The 18,025-nt window shown below is 40.4% G+C and overlaps 1 protein-coding gene across 2 annotated transcripts in view; it reads left to right on the top strand.

Moving 5' to 3' along the window:
• Window positions 1–13,263, top strand: part of TMEM120B (transmembrane protein 120B) — a 47,783-nt gene extending 34,520 nt beyond the window's left edge. For both annotated transcript variants that reach the window (XR_012234210.1, XM_073585988.1), the window contains exons 10-12: window positions 4,361–4,425; window positions 5,252–5,320; window positions 12,575–13,263. Coding sequence is in view for 1 of the 2 variants with exons in the window: in XM_073585988.1 (XP_073442089.1) it covers window positions 4,361–4,425; window positions 5,252–5,320; window positions 12,575–12,682 (242 nt within the window). In the remaining variant the exon portion in view is untranslated. The remainder of the gene's footprint in view (window positions 1–4,360; window positions 4,426–5,251; window positions 5,321–12,574) is intronic.
• The last annotated feature ends 4,762 nt before the right edge of the window (window positions 13,264–18,025 follow it).

Here is an 18,025-nt window from a genome sequence, read left to right on the forward strand (position 1 = left end):
TCAAGAGAGTCCAGTATTTCAGCTGATGTTATTTGTGGGTTTTTCTTTGCGTCCCGAACATTTTTCCTGGCTGTTGTGGGCAAAATTTTTGTTGGTCTACCTGACCATGGTTTTGTTTTAACAGAACCCCTGATTTTCCATTTGTTAATGAGAGTTTGAACTGTGCTGATTGGCATGATGAATTCCTTGGATATCTTTTTGTATCCCTTTCCTGTTTTATACAGTTCAACTACCTTTTCCTGTAGATCCGTTGACAGTTCTTTTGCTTTCCCCATGACTCACAATTTAGAAACATCAGTGGCTGGATGAAAGATGCAAGAGTCTGTCTGGATCCCAGAAACTCACTCAGCTTTTATACACACACACTGATTACAAGCAAACAGCTCACAGGTGAGGATGTTACCTTTAGTAGCCAGTCAAACCCATTTGTATCAACTTCTGTTCATGTTATCAGACTAAAATCACCAGGGTATGTGAACTTTTGATCAGGGTCATTTGTATATTTTGGGTTGTCATTATGATTTTAAAATAGAAAACACAGTAGTTTGACAATAAATGGCTTCACCAAACCACTAACCATGAGTGGAGAAAACATTTTGGTGTTATCATTCATATTCTCTGAAAAAAGGCCAAGAAAGCAAAAATTCTGCTGGGGTATGTAAACTTTTGAGCACACCTGTATATCTCTTTGCATAGTCTCATTGCACGCACTGTTGCCAAGTATATACTATTGCCATATATGTATGCTCACTCTATTGTTTTTGCAGGTTTATATTATCTATGTGAGTGCATATCTTTGTTTAGCATGACTCGAACACTCTCCTCGTGACACCTATCCTCCACATATAACACCATTGTCAGTTTATTTCTGATTAGGTTGTGAGCACCAATTGCATCAGTTTGTCTATGCACATTTCCAGGCAACTTTCAATGACAGACATATTTTCATTCTGGCTTAATAAGTTTCTCATTCCATTGATTTTCCACTGGGATATTAATTACATATTAACAGAAATTATATTCAACCAGTTTGTGACATTTAGTTACCTCGTAGCACCTCTCTGTGGTCACCCTTGATTACTATTATTTTCAGATTTTATTTTGTTTTATCTTTTCATTCTGCATCTATTTACTGTGCAGGTGCGGACACTCTGTTGCATGTAGTGCCACCTATTGCCACCCATTGACTAATTAAGGTGTTTGATTTCCTATGCCAAGTCCCACACTCATTTTTTGACCAATGTTCAGTGTTCTCTTCTTAATTCTTAGTACGACGCCGAATGGTCTGCCATTCAGTTCCCCAGCACATATGTCATCTTTCATGCACATTGATGTGTATAGTATTTCTTTACCTTGTGTATATAGACCTGCAAAGTCCAGTTCTAAATGTCCTACAATGGTAGTTGCACACTACTCGGGACCTGTCAGCAGTAGTTTAACCCTTTAAACATTTCATTGATTTGGAGAATACACACGTGACAAAAAGCCAGGGAGAAGTGTCCATCAAGTGTCTCTCTCCAGCACCTCCACTCCCAGCTCTGCTTCATTATCAAGGTCTCTTTTATAAGTAGATGGATAGAAAAACACCTGTCAAGAGTAAGGGTATGTGCACAAGTTGCAGATTCTGCTGCCTTACAGTACCATTCTATTCTATGTAAATCCAAAAACACTGTGCACATGCTGCGGATTTTTCTGCGCAGATTTACAGCGGATTTGAATCCACAGCATGTCACTTCTCTGTGCGGAATCCGCAGCGGTTTTACACCTGCTCCATTATAGAAATCCGCAGGTGTAAAAACGCAGGGGAAATCTGCACTAAATCCGCAGGTAAAACGCAGGTCATTTTACCTGCAGATTTAGCAAAATCCACAATGTGCAGCACAATCCGCAACGTGTTCACATACCCTGAGGCTGCAGTCACACCAGCGTATGCGAGAGCATTGGATGTGAGGTGCTCCTGCTATGAGTGTGAGCCGAGTGTCGGTGATCTGTGCCCCGATCCTCTCAATGACAGAACCGGAGCACAGCTGCGGAGGAGGCGGCGTGACATCCGAGTGCAGTGCTATGTGTTAGACTTGTATGGGTGCGAGTGAGCAGAGTCTCGTTGCTAATCGCAGCATGCTGCTGAATTGGCATGAGAAAATCGCCGCTGTGATCTGCCCCAAAGAATAACACTGAGCCGAGTACTATCCAATGTTTTATCACATAATGCTCGGCCGTGTTGTAAGGTGGTGTGTCGCCGGCCTAAGGCTGTTTTTTTTTTTTTTTTTTTTTTTTTTTTTTTCTGCAGCAAAATACGCAATAGCAATCTGCTCTGATTACTGCATCTCACTGCATTATTTTATATTTTTTTGTGTGTTTGGTGCATTTTTGGTGCCGATTTGACTTTTATTTATTTTTTTAAAATCCTTTTTCAAATGCAAAATCCTAGCAATTCTAAACTTAAAAAAAAACCTGATTGCATGTTTTAGGTGTATTTTTTTTGGGCTCCTAATAGGGGGGAGGGGGGACCTTTCCTTAAAAAAAACAAAAAACCTCCCACACAGTTCAGCATCGTGTTTAAATGCAGACTGTGCATGAGTTTTCATGAAATCATATTCACTTTGCTTTAACTGTTAAAGGCAGTAGCTAGTTTTTTTTGGTATTTAAAAAAAACAAAAAACGGAAAGAACACAGTGTTAGGGCTCATACTCGCATGCGAGAAACTCGGACATCAATACCTGGCACTGCCGCCGGCACTTGGATCGGAGCGTGCGGCTCCATGTATTTCTATGCAGCTGAACGCTCCGATCCGAGTGCCGGCGGCAATGCCTGGTATTGGCATGTGAGTATGAGCCCTTAAAGCTATGTTTCCACATGGCGTAAAAGGTTTTTGCTACCTAATCTTAGAGTAGCATAATGTAGAGACCCTGATTCCAGAAACGTATCAATTACTGAGCTTACTTACCAATCATACCCTCGCCCACCACCTGTCCACTGCCCACTTCCCTATGTCACAGTATCCACATTCTCTAGATACAGACAGTGGGGAATACATTGGTGGACAACAGTGCTGTTGGCCTTCTTCCATCAATCCGCTTGAGGAACTGAGATAGTAGACACAATTATGTGATTACACACTGTGTATGTAGATGGCTGTGTGGGGGCCCACACTGTAGGGGATGTCTGCATACTTAATTTTGCTAAATATTAAGTTATACAATTAATCTTAATATAAAATATTGATAATTTGTTAATATTGAGCAGAATTAATTTCATCCTATAGGTTCGGCCCTCCAGAACAGTCATGGTCTCTCAGGTAGACTATTGGATAAAATAATTGCCCATCCCTGTACTAGATGACTAGTAAACCAGCTGCCAGGTAGTCCTCCATATTTATGATCTTGGTATATCCCGTTCCCAATAAAAAATTGGCAACTTTCTGCCTTTGCACAGTGTAAAGCTGTTAGAGGTGTGGGTGAGGTTATACAAAGCTCGTCATTCAGAGAACTGGTAGATATGCAGCAGAAGAAATGGGGGTTTTATCAAAACTGCAGCAAGCAACCCAGTAAGTTATGCATAGCTGGAATCAGGGTTTCTTTCCTTACATCATGCCGCTCAGATGGAGTAGCAAACACTGGTTCTCTTAACATAGAATCAGTACCTCTAAACCTTGCAACAATTTTTTTATTTCCAATTATAAAAACTGACCCACTCTCCTCATCTCTTTTGATTGTGGAGTTGATGCTATATTATTGCTTATCATCAAACAACTCTTTCACTCAGAAGTTTTGAGGGTTTTTTTTCCTTTATTTTTGTCCTACATTTTGCATCATGATGATGCTGTGTTTTCCATGAGACTCATGACTTATGGTATTCCATGGGTCATACATTGTGGACATGGGCTTATGGTAATGCACTTTTTTCTTTTTGTTTTTATTTTTTCTCAATGATACTCTGTGTTGTTCCTTTTTCCTATTTGGTAAGAAATAAAGAACAGTTACTTGTAGACGCGATCTTTGTTTTTTTTTCCCCCTTACTCTTTGTTCTGGACTGGCGCTGTTTTTTTCACGGTGGCGTTTCCAGCTGATCTGGAGGTTCATGCTGAGTAAAACATAGATGTCTGCAATGAAGGTACAGTAGCCTGTCACTATTCTATGGTGCCTCTGGTTAGGACGGCAATCATCTCCAGATAGGCTTGCTTGAAATAACGGTGAATTTTTTTGTAGTAATTACTATCAAAACTATGACCATTTATTTACCTGCCTCATATGTAGAGAGTGTTAATTTTAAGATGAAATTACTGATATTACAATATTAATGAGTCCAAAGATCCCTTAAATTAAAAAATAAACTTGTTTGTTTTCCTTTAATATTCCAGAAGGATTTCAGTCCTGGATGTGGAGAGGACTAACATTTCTACTTCCCTTTCTATTTTTTGGTCATGTAAGTGTTTTTTTGTTTTCTTGTGGTTTTTTTTTTTTTTTTTTTTTAATCGGATAAGATTTTAATTGAATTTTTCCGAATACAACATAAACACAAACATTAGCACAAATTCCCATAGACACCCCCCTCCTCCCGCCTTTTGTTCGTTCTAGACGCCGCTGATACAGTTTAATAATTATTGGTACAAAAATTAGAGGCTGCAATATTTTCCAAAGATAATTACACATATGTTATCAAATTATCAATACAAAGCCAATGAACGTGTACATAGAAACGTGAGAGCAGATTTGTAAATTGTACTTTATGTAAAGGGGTCCGGCAACCAATAAGATTCCCCCTGTCCCTTGTCCTTTAGTAGTCAGAAATGACTGTTCAAACCAAGCACTGGTGCTCAGTTCATTATGTTTGGTCTGCCATGGTGCACGGAGAGCCTGTACTTATCAGAAAGCGTGTGATACGCTGATACTTGAAGGTTAGAGATGATTGCACAGCACTCCACGGAGGTTGTACCGCTACCAGGTTTACAGTAGCATCTGAGCACACATGTAACACTCCCTCTCCCCATAAGACCCAACATAAAAAGATATTGAAAATAAACATGGTCTTTTACACCTGAATAAATCCAGTATTCTGTATAGCGTCACAATTTACCAGATTTTCAATTTGTTTCTGCATCCATGATACATTTTTTTCAGTTTTCTTATCAGAACAGCAGGGTGCAGCACTGAGTCACAAAGCAAGCATTTTATAGGCTATCATTTATCATTTTTATGACTTGCTTGTTGTTGACTTGTAATTACAGTTGTTGGTATTTTTTTCCCCCTAGTTTTGGCAGTTGTATAATTCGGTCACACTTTTTGAGCTGTCTAGACACGAAGCATGTAAAGAATGGCAGGTAATTTATTAGTCTTTTTCCATACGGATTGAAGAGGTTATCCGGGATTATTTTTTCCATATTGAACTAAGAACTGTTGGGCTAACTACCTGTCTTGCTGTCGGTTCAGATCGATTCAGCTGACGTCACATCGACAAAGCAGAGTCTTCACTTCCACTCTGTTCTGTTCACGTGGCGTCTTGCAGACATCATGCTGATTGACAGCCTGCACACTACTACCTAACTGCGGGGAGCAGCCTGTCAATCAGCATGTTGTCGGCAATGACATCAACAGGCAACTACCTGCCTCTTGGTTCTTGGCCCCATACAGAAAAATAATAAATATCTTGGATATCTCTTTTAACATAACTGTAATTTGTTGGGTGTAATTTGTGTTTCTCCTGCATGGGATTGTGTGGGTTGTTGTTTTTTTTTTTTTAATATAGAGTTTTACTTTTTTCTTTTGTGTCTCTATAATGCTGCATTCACCCGTCCATGTGTCATGGTTCAAGCACAGAACCTGCTGCACAGACTGTCCTTGGGTCTCCTACCCAGAACTTGATGCCTAATAGACATGTATAAGGCTGTCAAGTTCGGGCCAGGAGACCAGCGGATGGTCTGTGCCCAGATTGTGGCACATGGATATCTGAATGCGGCATAAAGGAGAGGGACTGCAAGTGACATCAGGCCAAAAGGTCACAAAATGTTACTGCCATTTTGCCCTGGTCTTTCTTTTCAATGACCACCTAAGAAAGGCGAACAGGAATCCGCTCTGCAAATGCCCTGTGTGATTGTTTTCAAATATTTTTATTGATTTATATTATAATAAGAAAATGTAAGTTGAGAATGGGGCAAGGATGGGGGATATTCGGAATAAATCTTAGAGGCGTAGGAGGTCTTGGGAGGATCGACGATTACGTGAGGGAAGATATTGGGAGATTAGTTCAGAGATAAAGGGAGGGGAAAGGTTGTGGATGGCTTTGTAGTCAGTGTTGGTAGTTTGAACTGGATTCATTGGGGAATTGGGAGCCAATGGAGGGATTTGCAGAGGGGAGAAAAAGGGGAGTAGCGAGGAAAGAGGTGGATTAGTCGGGCTGCAGAGTTGAGGACAGACTGAAGTGGTGCAAGAGAGTTGACAGGCAGGCCACAGGAGGATTTGCAGTAATCAAGGCGGGAGATGGTGAGGGCATGCACAAGAGTTTTAGTAGACTGAGGGCTGAGGAAGGGACAGATTCTGGAAATATTTTTGAGTTTCAGGCGACAGGAGGTAGCATGAGTTTGGATCAATCAGCATAAGAAACATTGTTTCAAAAAACTCTGATTATACAATTAACATTAAACCAGTTTAATCCGTTTTAATCAATGGACTCATTTATACTTAGTCTTGGAGTAAACTCATTAATCCATAAGTTCCACCTTAATAAATATCTTAGTTTGTTTATCCCATATTGCAAAAGTATATTCTATTCAAATGGGTTGTGTATCGGAATTCTATCTGTTCTTTCTGTTATATTGGGAGAGTGAGTCTTTTCATTTGGGTGCGATTAGCGATCTAATTGTTAGGAGTATATGACAAATTGTGAATCCTCTATACCTATTGAAAATGGAACTTATTGTGGAGTAAGTGGAATATTAGCATGCATTTATTTAATGAAGAGACCTTGTATATCTGGCCACATCTTCCTCAAAACAGGACAATTCCCAAAAATGAGAGATGTTCCCAATCTCTCCATGGTTCCTCCAGCAGAGGGGAGAATGAACAGGATATATTAAACTGTGTTTTCGCGGAGTATAATACCACCTTTAAAAGACTTTATAATGTGTTTCTTGTAGTGTTGCACAAGATACAGTTGTGGCCAAAAGTATTGACACCCCTGCAATTCTGTCAGATAATACTCAGTTTCTTCCTGAAAATGATTGCAAACACAAATTCTTTGGTATTATCTTCATTTAATTTGTCTTAAATGAAAAAACACAAAAAGAATTGTCATAAAGCCAAATTGGATATAATTCCACACCAAACATAAAAAAGAGGGTGGACAAAAGTATTGGCACTGTGCGAAAAATCATGTGATGCTTCTCTAATTTGTGTAATTAACAGCACCTGTAACTTACCTGTGGCACCTAACAGGTGTTGGCAATAACTAAATCACACTTGCAGCCAGTTGACATGGAGTAAAGTTGACTCAACCTCTGTCCTGTGTCCTTGTGTGTACCACATTGAGCATGGAGAAAAGAAAGAAGACCAAAGAACTGTCTGAGGACTTGAGAAACCAAATTGTGAGGAAGCATGAGCAATCTCAAGGCTCCAAGTCCATCTCCAAAGACCTGAATGTTCCTGTGTCTACCGTGCACAGTGTCATCAAGAAGTTTAAAGCCCATGGCACTGTGGCTAACCTCTCTAGATGTGGACGGAAAAGAAAAATTGACAAGAGATTTCAATGCAATATTGTGCGAATGTTGGATAAAGAAGCTCGACTAACATCCAAACAAGTTCAAGCTGCCCTGCAGTCCGAGGGTACAACAGTGTCAACCCGTACTATCCATCGGCGTCTGAATGAAAAGGGACTGTATGGTAGGAGACCCAGGAAGACCCCACTTCTTACCCCGAGACATAAAAAAGCCAGGCTGGAGTTTGCCAAAACTTACCTGAAAAAGCCTAAAACGTTTTGGAAGAATGTTCTCTGGTCAGATGAGACAATAGTAGAGCTTTTTGGGCAAAGGCATCAACATAGTTTACAGGAGAAAAAGAGGCATTCAAAGAAAAGAACACGGTCCCTACAGTCAAACATGGCGGAGGTTCCCTGATGTTTTGGGGTTGCTTTGCTGCCTCTGGCACTGGACTGCTTGACCGTGTGCATGGCATTATGAAGTCATAAGACTACCAACAAATTTTGCAGCATAATGTAGGGCCCAGTGTGAGAAAGCTGGGTGTCCCTCAGAGGTCATGGGTCTTCCAGCAGGACAATGACCCAAAACACACTTCAAAAAGCACTAGAAAATGGTTTGAGAGAAAGCACTGGAGACTTCTAAGGTGGCCAGCAATGAGTCCAGACCTGAATCCCATAGAACACCTGTGGAGAGATCTAAAAATGGCAGTTTGGAGAAGGCACCCTTCAAATATCAGGGACCTGGAGCAGTTTGCCAAAGAAGAATGGTCTAAAATTCCAGCAGAGCATTGTAAGAAACTCATTGATGGTTACCGGAAACGGTTGGTCGCAGTTATTTTGGCTAAAGGTTGTGCAACCAAGTATTAGGCTGAGGGTGCCAATACTTTTGTCTGGCCCATTTTTTGCTTCATTCTCTCTTGTGTTTTTTCATTTAAGACAAATTAAATGAAAATAATAATACCAAAGAATTTGTGTTTGCAATCATTTTCAGGAAGAAACTGAGTATTATCTGACAGAATTACAGGGGTGTCAATATGTTTGGCCACAACTGTATGTTCTAACTGCTCCCAAGCTAGAATGTTCCAGCCTTTAACTAAAGGGGAATCTTCATTGAATTGTTGAAAGATTTTCTTTGTTTCCCAGAAAAGTGCAGTTAAAGGAGTATTTAGTAGATTAGTAATTATTAGAGGGAATTTACAGTAAATGATACTTTTTTTTTTTTTTTTTTAAAGAAAAGAGTTAATGACTTGCCAGGTACCAAGTTCCTTATCTGAGATCTCAAATTCCTGTTGTAAATTTTGGAAGGGAATTAGTGAGTCACCAATGATAATGTCATTTAAATTGGCAATAACTTGTTTTTTCCAAGGTGAAAGACTTACTTTAGGGATCAATATTTCTAATACTTCTAATGGTGTGGTATGTAATTGGGAAAAAATCATGCCCTGTATGATTGTGATAGTTTGTGGAAAGGCATGTGCTTCTATTTAGGGCCTAAACGTGCACAACCAGGTGGGCTCATGTGCCTAATACAGTGCATTATAGACCCTGATTCAAATGAGATGGTGGATTTGTGGAAATAAGGGAAATGTCATAGCTAAAATCAGTGTATAGTTCAGTTATACAACCTCTCTCCATAAATAAAGTTGTTGAAATGTATTGTATTTACTTTAGTTTTTGGCTACTTAAGGGAACCTGTCAGGCTTCTTATCTCCAACCCCACTCCCCCCACCCGAAAAATTTATAAGACTTTGTAGCACTTTAACCCCTTCATGCCGCAGCCCTTTTTCACTTTTGCTTTTCTGTTTTTTACTCCCCTTCTTCCCAGAGCCATAACTCTTTTTTTTTTGTTTTTTTTTTGTTTTTTTTTTCCCGTCAATATGGCCATGTGAGGGCTTGTTTTTTGTGGGACGAGTTGTACTTTTGAACAACACCATTGGATTTACCATATCATGGACCGGAAAAAGGGAAAAAAAATTATAAGTGCAGTTGGATTTTTTTTTTTCACCATGTTCACCAAATGCTGAAACTGACCTGCCACTATGATTCTCCAGGTCATTATGAATTCATAGATACGGGTATAGGTTTCTTTTTATTTAAACAGTGAAAAAAAATCCAAAGTTTTGTTTAAAAAAAAGTTGCATCATGTTCCGATACCCGTAGCATCTCCATTTATCATGATCTCGGGTTGTTTGGGGGCTTATTTTTTGCGTGCCGAGCTGACTTTTTTTAATGATACCCTTTTGGTGTGGATACAATCTTTTGATTGCCCGTTATTGCATTTTAATTCAATGTTGCTGCAACTGAAAAACCATAATTCTGGCATTTTGACTTTTTTTTTTCTGCTACATCATTTACCGATCGAATTAATTCTTTATATCTTGATAGATCTGGCAATTCTGAACGCGGCGATACCAAATGTGTATTTTTTTTATTTTATTTTTGAATGGGGGGTGATTTGAACTTTTATATTTATTTTAATGTTTTAATATTTTAAAACCACTTTTTTTTTTTTTTTTTTTACTTTTCACTTGCTTCAGTAGTCTCTGAGAGAGACTGGGGGACTAGAGACTTGATGCTGCAATAATCCAATGATCACTTTGCCTGTGTGTAGCAGAAATGCTCACTTGCTGTGAGCACAGACTGCTGGGCAGCACTCATAGCAATCCGGCAATAACAACCACGGGTCTGCTGCAGACCCTGGATTGTCATGGCAACCCACTGTCATGGAACACGGACGCCAATGGGCTGGACTAGTGATGCGCTTCCAGCGCGATCACATTAAATGCCTCTGTCAGAGATGACAGCGGCATTTAACGGGTTAACAGCCGCAGGTGGATTGCGTGCGATTCCACCCGTGGCTGTTAGGGGCACATATGAGCTGTTCAAAATAGCTCACATTTGCCGGGAAAGATGTGGGCTCAGCGCCGGAGCCCACATCAAAGAGAGACCACGACATGCGCAGTACATATGTGGCGCATGTTGTGAAGGGGTGAAAAGAGAAGACCGCTAATTCCATATTGACCCCAAAGTACTGCTGCAGCAGTGAGAAATCGCGTCTTGAAGAGAAGTATCTATCTCTGGAAGTGCATTGGGGTGTGAAAATGGCCTTCCAGCTACTCGGCCTCGCACTGTATACACCAGCCTCCTCTAGTTGATAACTCCTGGTACACCGCCAACAAGTTTAAAAGGAGGGTGGTGCTAGGCAGGGAATACAGCAATGGGCTGAGGAGCTGTAAGCGCATTGTCACACCCCAATGCACTGCCGAACATATATACACTGAACTTCAAAATGTGAATTTTTGCTGCTGCCGGTGGTTCCTTGGGGACATAAAGGGATCAGTTGCCTTCCTAGTTAAAGGGCCCAATAGTCATATTAATGGCTTTGGGAGTTCATAGAAGTTTCTGACTGGTTCCCTTTAAGGCCTGTTTCACACTTCCGTTTTTTCAAATCCGTCAAAATCCGCCATTTTTTGCAGGACCCGTTTTTTTTGTCCCATAGACTTCCATTACGGTTACCGCGGATCCGTCAAAAAACGGATCCGTTTTTTAAAAAACTGATCCGTTGGCATCCGTTTCCGTCAAAAAAACGGAAACGGATCCGTTTGGCGGACACAAAAACAGAAGTGTGAAACAGGCCTAAGTAAATTGTTATTCACTCTTTGTATTAAAAAAAAAGTGCTAATAAAAACCAGGAATCTATTGTGAAAGGCGAGATGTGTGAGGACTCTGATTCATTATACTTCATAACTTCTTCAGTCAGCTATTGGATTCCATGAATCACTGCTACCTGGTTGTGCTGGAGCAGATCTGGCGTCTGCTGATGCGTTTATCAAGGGTGGAGATGGTGGAAGCTCCAGATTATGAGAGACCATGGTGCACGCCTAGCTAGTACAAACACTCAGGATGACGCTGCTATTACAGCTGCAGCCAGGGAAACCTACAAGCAGGCGTGTCTGGAAAGCACGGCATCATTGTTCCTGCATGCAGAACTATACAAATTGGGTTTTTATTGTAAGCAGATTACATTTTAATCCGTTGATGAAGGGTATTTTGTACATTGGCAACTATTCTTCATACTAGCAAACGCTAGTTTTTTTTACATGCATTTTTTAGGCTGAAAAATCCACATTAACTTTTTTTGCAACCCATGTATGTGTGTAGTGTAAATTTTTTTTTCTTTGCAGAATAGTTTTTAAAATTGATAGATTTATTTTTTTTTTCTCTCCCTAAGCTTCAAAGAAAAACAAAATCTTGTGCACTATACTATAGAGGTTCTTCCAACTATAGAAAGTGTATTCATGGTATTTTTTTTTACCAGTTTTTGATGTCAACCTTGAAACAGTATCTGCTCCAAAATTATATATTGGAGGGAAAAAAAATCCCTGTGTAAACCTAATCAAAAACATCGAAATGACGAGTAGTGCCTCTAGGTGTATGCTCGCTTATAGATGCCAATGTTAAACAATTAGGCTGTGTGCACACGCTGCGGATTCTGCAGCGGATTCGGCCGCTGCGGATCAGCAGCAGTTTTTGCTGCGGTGTACAGTAGCATAATAGCCTATGGAAAAAAAACCGCTGTGCAGACCCTGCGGATTTGCTGCAGTTTCAAAACCGCAGAAAGAATTGACATGTCAATTCTTTCAGCGGATTCCGCTGCGGTTTGCCATCTCCTCCATTGTGGAGATGAAAAACCGCAGGGCAAAACCGCAGGTCTTTTGACTTGCAGATTTACCTGCGGATTTTTACAAAATCCGCGTGGTCAAATCCGCAGAGCATTCCGCAGCGTGTGCACGTACCCTTAGAGGAAATAAATTTCATTGATCCCGAGTTGCAGCCTTGTATTATGTCATGGATTTCTATTAATTTGTTTCTTTGTGAACGACAGGTTTTCGTCCTGGCCCTTACTTTTCTGGTACTTTTCCTGGGGAATTTCCTGACAACTTTAAAGGTGGTCCATGCAAAGGTTCAGAAGAATAAAGCGAAGAGGCCTTGATGATCATGAGAACCCGGACTTGTGACTGTTACTTAACCAATGAAATACACTACAATTGAAATGGGGGAGAACAAATGTGGATCTGTGGGTTGCTACATCTCCTCCAGCCTCCCCCTGTAACCATAATCCTCCATGCTGCTCATGATTTCTCTGGAAGAGACACTAATGTTCCAAAACTATAAAGTACCTTAAGCTTTTTCCAGTAGTGTGATAACACCTCCTGTGCCACGAGCGACGGCAAGATGGATCAAGCCACTCAGTAACCACTCATGTCATAAGCTGCACAGAACGGACAATTCTAGGACGGGCATTGAAGGCTAGCACACCAAGTCCAACTGCTTCATGTGACTTCCTATGCAGACAGCAGGCCACTTATGCTTTAATTTTTTTTTCTTTCCCTCCTCAATTATGGCAACTTACGCTTTAAATACTTGACAACTAAATTTATTTCAAAAATGTGAAAAAGGAAATGTCCTTCAGCGAGGGTGTGTACTCGGTGATAATGTTTACAGAACCATACAAATACATGCTGTTAATGTATGGGTTGTGAATGGGAAAATGGTGAATAAATTTAAACTGATTTTTCGTTTCTAGGTACCATTTAATCTTAAATTATTGTGCTCTGTGTTTTATTGGAGCTTCATCCAGGGCTCAAGCGGTTTGTAGATGGTGAAGAGATCTAGCAAAGATGCCAAAGGAAGGTGGAGCAATTGCTCATGGTAAATCAGAATGTGTAGGTTTCAGAGCACCTGTGAAAAACGAGAATAACCACTCTGCTTTTGTTTTGATTTACTTTCCACATTGGATCCAGAATCGCCTAAAACAAAATGTAGATTTTCCTCACCCTGCTAGATTCTGGCATACTGTTGGCTGCAGTTCAGGTGCAATTAAAGTTTCAAGGGCCTACACTTCTATTATACTAATCATCTGCAGTTTACTGGCTACTTTCTTACTCTTCCTACTAAATACAAATAATGGTGTTAGCAGCATATAAAATGTTGCATCTTTACACAAGCCATAATGCCTGCAAGTATTTAAATTTAAAAACTTTGTGGTGGAATGAAATGCTCTAGTGTTTTGTTTTTTTACATTCAATGTGTCATAAACATAACCTGGCATCATGGTTCTGCAGTACATTTAAAAAAATTTAAGTCACCAGCATTGCTGCATATAGTCAAATAACCAGATTGTTCATCCACGCATTAATGTCTCGGCGTTGGTGATTAACATCATTAGGTTGTGCTCAGTTTCTATATAGCACGTTTCATAAATATTCAAGATAAGAAAAACTGCACTCACCAAATAGAACTGATAAAGATAACTATTTTGGCAAAAATAATCTTGACACCTATTCCTAGGAGAGGTAGCTGGCACCCAAACAGATGGCAGTTTCACTTGCGCTTACACGGTCCTCTTGCCCTCTTATACCAGTCATAAGCAACGGGAAGGAATGCAGAACATACCTTGTATTGTATTGCAATGGCTGCAGCATAAAGATGCACAAAATTTTTTGCTTATTTATGCAGTGTCAGAAGCCCAGAGAAGTCTGCAAACTGGACAGCTGCCACCTTTGTTTTGGGCTATAATCCTCTCCTGGCTTGGAATGCTGCTGTTATTAGTATTTAGAGATGAGCGGATATTTCAATGTTAAGATTACGATCGCCAAATTTGCAATATTCGATGATTAATTCATCGAATGTTCGCCGAACATAACAGAGCACCATTCACCTCAATAGGAGGCAAAAACAAACGCATGCACAACACCTTATAACAGCCCCAAATGCTGCCAAAACACATCAAATTAGGGGCAGACACCAGGAAAGTGGCCTCAATTCACCCACAGTACTAATTGTAACATGGAACTGGAGCAATCAGCCAGGCATGAGGTATCTGGGTCTGGGACAGCAGTAAGACTAGGTGGGTGAAGGACTGGTGTAGGCCTCCTTTGCTGGGAGCCCTGATACCACATGCAACACCTCTACCTGCTTTCATGCTGAGCTACACTCAAGTGGCACAAATCAGTTTTGTAGACTACCATTGTCAGAAAAATGTAAGGATAGTAACACGAGTAGTTGAGTTCAAGGAAGTGGAGGCCTGACTGTCTCGGAGGCCTGCTGCTACAGGCAACATGCATGAAGGAGACCCAACCAGGAGTGTTCACATTTCCAAAAGTTATTGGCAAACAATAACAAAGTGGCATCAATTTCACCACAGTAGAAATAGTATAATAGGGACCGATAGGTCTTCCACTACACCCAGTCCAGCAGATAGACACCCAACCAGCAGGGCTGTGGAGTCGGTAAGCCAAACCTGCGACTCCGACAAATATTGCTTATATTTAAGTGAAAAATTTATTGTAGTACAATGTGAACATCAGACATTTAATCATTTCTATGATCCAATAATCAATATATTTAGATAGAACAGAATATCTATTTATTGGAATACAACTTTAGAACACAAAAAACTGTAATAAATTGTAAATATGTAATACACTGTATAAATGTATACGGTACAGACCAAAGTTTGGACACACCTCATTCATAGAGTTTTCTTTATTTTCATGACTATGAAAATTGTAGATTCATTCTGAAGGCATCAAAACAATGAATTAACATGTGGAATTATATAATTAAAGTGTGAAACAACTGAAAATATGTCTTATATTCTAGATTCTTCAAAGTAGCCACCTTTTGCTTTGATTACTGCTTTGCACACTCTTGGCATTCTCTTGATGAGCTTCAAGTGGTAGTCACCAGAAATGGTCTTCCAACAGTCTTGAAGGAGTTCCCAGAGATGCTTAGCACTTGTTGGCCCTTTTGCCTTCACTCTGCGGTCCAGCTCACCCCAAACCATCTCGATTGGGTTCAGGTCTGGTGACTGTGGAGGCCAGGTCATCTGGCGTAGCACCCCATCACTCTCCTTCTTGGTCAAATAGCCCTTACACAGCCTGGAGGTGTGTTGAGGCCATTGTCCTGTTGAAAAATAAATGATGGTTCAACTAAACACAAACCGGATGGAATAGCATGCCACTGCAAGATGCTGTGGTAGCCATGCTGGTTCAGTATGCCTTCAATTTTGAATAAATCCCCAACAGTGTCACCAGCAAAGCACCATCACACTACCTCCTCCATGCTTCACGGTGGGAACCAAGCATGTAGAGTCCATCCGTTCACCTTTTCTGCGTCGCACAAAGACATAGTGGTTGGAACCAAAGATCTCAAATTTGGACTCATCAGACCAAAGCAGATTTCCACTGGTCTAATGTCCATTCCTTGTGTTCTCTAGCCCAAACAAGTCTCTTCTACTTGTGGCCTGTCCTTAGCAGTGGTTTCCTAGCAGCTATTTTACCATGAAGGCCTGCTGCACAAAGTCTCCTCTTAAGAGTTGTTGTAGAGATGTGTCTGCTGCTATAATTCTGTGTGGCATTGACCTGGTCTCTAATCTGAGCTGCTGTTAACCTGCGATTTCTGAGGCTGGTGACTCGGATGAACTTATCCTCCGCAGCAGAGGTGACTCTTGGTCTTCCTTTCCTGGGGCGGTCCTCATGTGAGCCAGTTTCTTTGTAGCGCTTGATGGTTTTTGCCAATGCACTTGGGGACACTTTCAAAGTTTTCCCAATTTCTCGGACTGACTAACCTTCATTTCTTAAAGTAATTATGGCCACTCGTTTTTCTTTACTCAGCTGCTTTTTTCTTGCCATAATACAAATTCTTAACAGTCTATTCAGTAGGACTATCACCTGTGTATCCACCAGACTTCTGCACAACACAACTGATGGTCCCAACCTCATTTATAAGGCAAGAAATCCCACTTATTAAACCTGACAGGGCACACCTGTGAAGTGTGGTGACTACCTCTTGAAGCTCATCAAAATAATGCCAAGAGTGTGCAAAGCAGAAATCAAAGTAAAAGGTGGCTACTTTGAAGAACCTAGAATATAAGACATACAGAATTTTCAGTTGTTTCACACTTTTTTGTTAATTATATAATTCCACATGTGTTAATTCATAGTTTTGATGCCTTCAGAGTGAATCTACAATTTTCATAGTCATGAAAATAAAGAAAACACTTTGATTGAGAAGGTGTGTCCAAACTTTTGGTCTGTACTGTGTGTATATATTCACTCACTCTGTATACAGTCATATGTAAAAGTTTGGGCACCCCTATTAATGTTAACCTTTTTTCTTTATAACAATTTTGGTTTTTGCAACAGGTATTTCAGTTTTATATATCTAATGGACTCAGTTATATTTCTGGATTCAAATGAGGTTTATTGTACTAACAGAAAATGTGCAATCTGCATTTAAACAAAATTTGACCGGTGCAAAAGTATGGGCACCCTTATCATTTTCTTGATTTGAACACTCCTAACTACTTTTTACTGACTTCCTGAAGCACTAAATTGGTTTTGTAACCTCATTGAGCTTTGAACTTCATAGCCAGGTGTATCAAATCATGAGAAAAGGTATTTAAAGTGGCCACTTGCAAGTAGTTCTATTTGATTCTCCTATGAAGAGTGGCATCATGGGCTCCTCAAAACAACTCTCAAATGATCTGAAAACAAAGATTATTCAACATAGCTTTTCAGGGGAAGGATACAAAAAGTTGTCTCAGAGATTTAACCAGTCAGTTTCCACTGTGAGGAACATAGTAAGGAAATGGAAGAACACAGGTACAGTTCTTGTTGAGCCCAGAAGTGGCAGGCCAAGAAAAATATCAGAAAGGCAGAGAAGAAGAATGGTGAGAACAGTCAAGGACAATCCACAGACCACCTCCAAAGACCTGCAGCATCATCTTGCTGCAGATGGTATCACTGTGCATCGGTCAACAATACAGCGCATGCATAACGCCTTTTTGTATGACCAAACAACTCAATCTTTGTTTCATCAGTTCACAGGACCTTCTTCCAAAATGTAACTGGCTTGTTCAAATGTGCTTTTGCATACCTCAGGCGACTCTGTTTGTGGCGTGCTTGCAGAAACCGCTTCTTTCGCATCACTCTCCCATACAGCTTCTCCTTGTGCAAAGTGCGCTGTATTGTTGACCGATGCACAGTGACACCATCTGCAGCAAGATGATGCTGCAGGTCTTTGGAGGTGGTCTGTGGATTGTCCTTGACTGTTCTCACTATTCTTCTCTGCCTTTCTGATATTTTTCTTGGCCTGCCACTTGTGGGCTTAACAAGAACTGTACCTGTGTTCTTCCATTTCCTTACTATGTTCCTCACAGTGGAAACTGACTGGTTAAATCTCTGAGACAACTTTTTGTATCCTTCCCCTGAAAAGCTATGTTGAATAATCTTTGTTTTCAGATCATTTGAGAGTTGTTTTGAGGAGCCCA

The sequence above is a fragment of the Dendrobates tinctorius genome, unplaced genomic scaffold (assembly GCF_039654945.1).
Source record: "Dendrobates tinctorius isolate UK_male_01 unplaced genomic scaffold, ASM3965494v1 ptg000090l, whole genome shotgun sequence".
Classification (NCBI taxonomy): domain Eukaryota; kingdom Metazoa; phylum Chordata; class Amphibia; order Anura; family Dendrobatidae; genus Dendrobates; species Dendrobates tinctorius.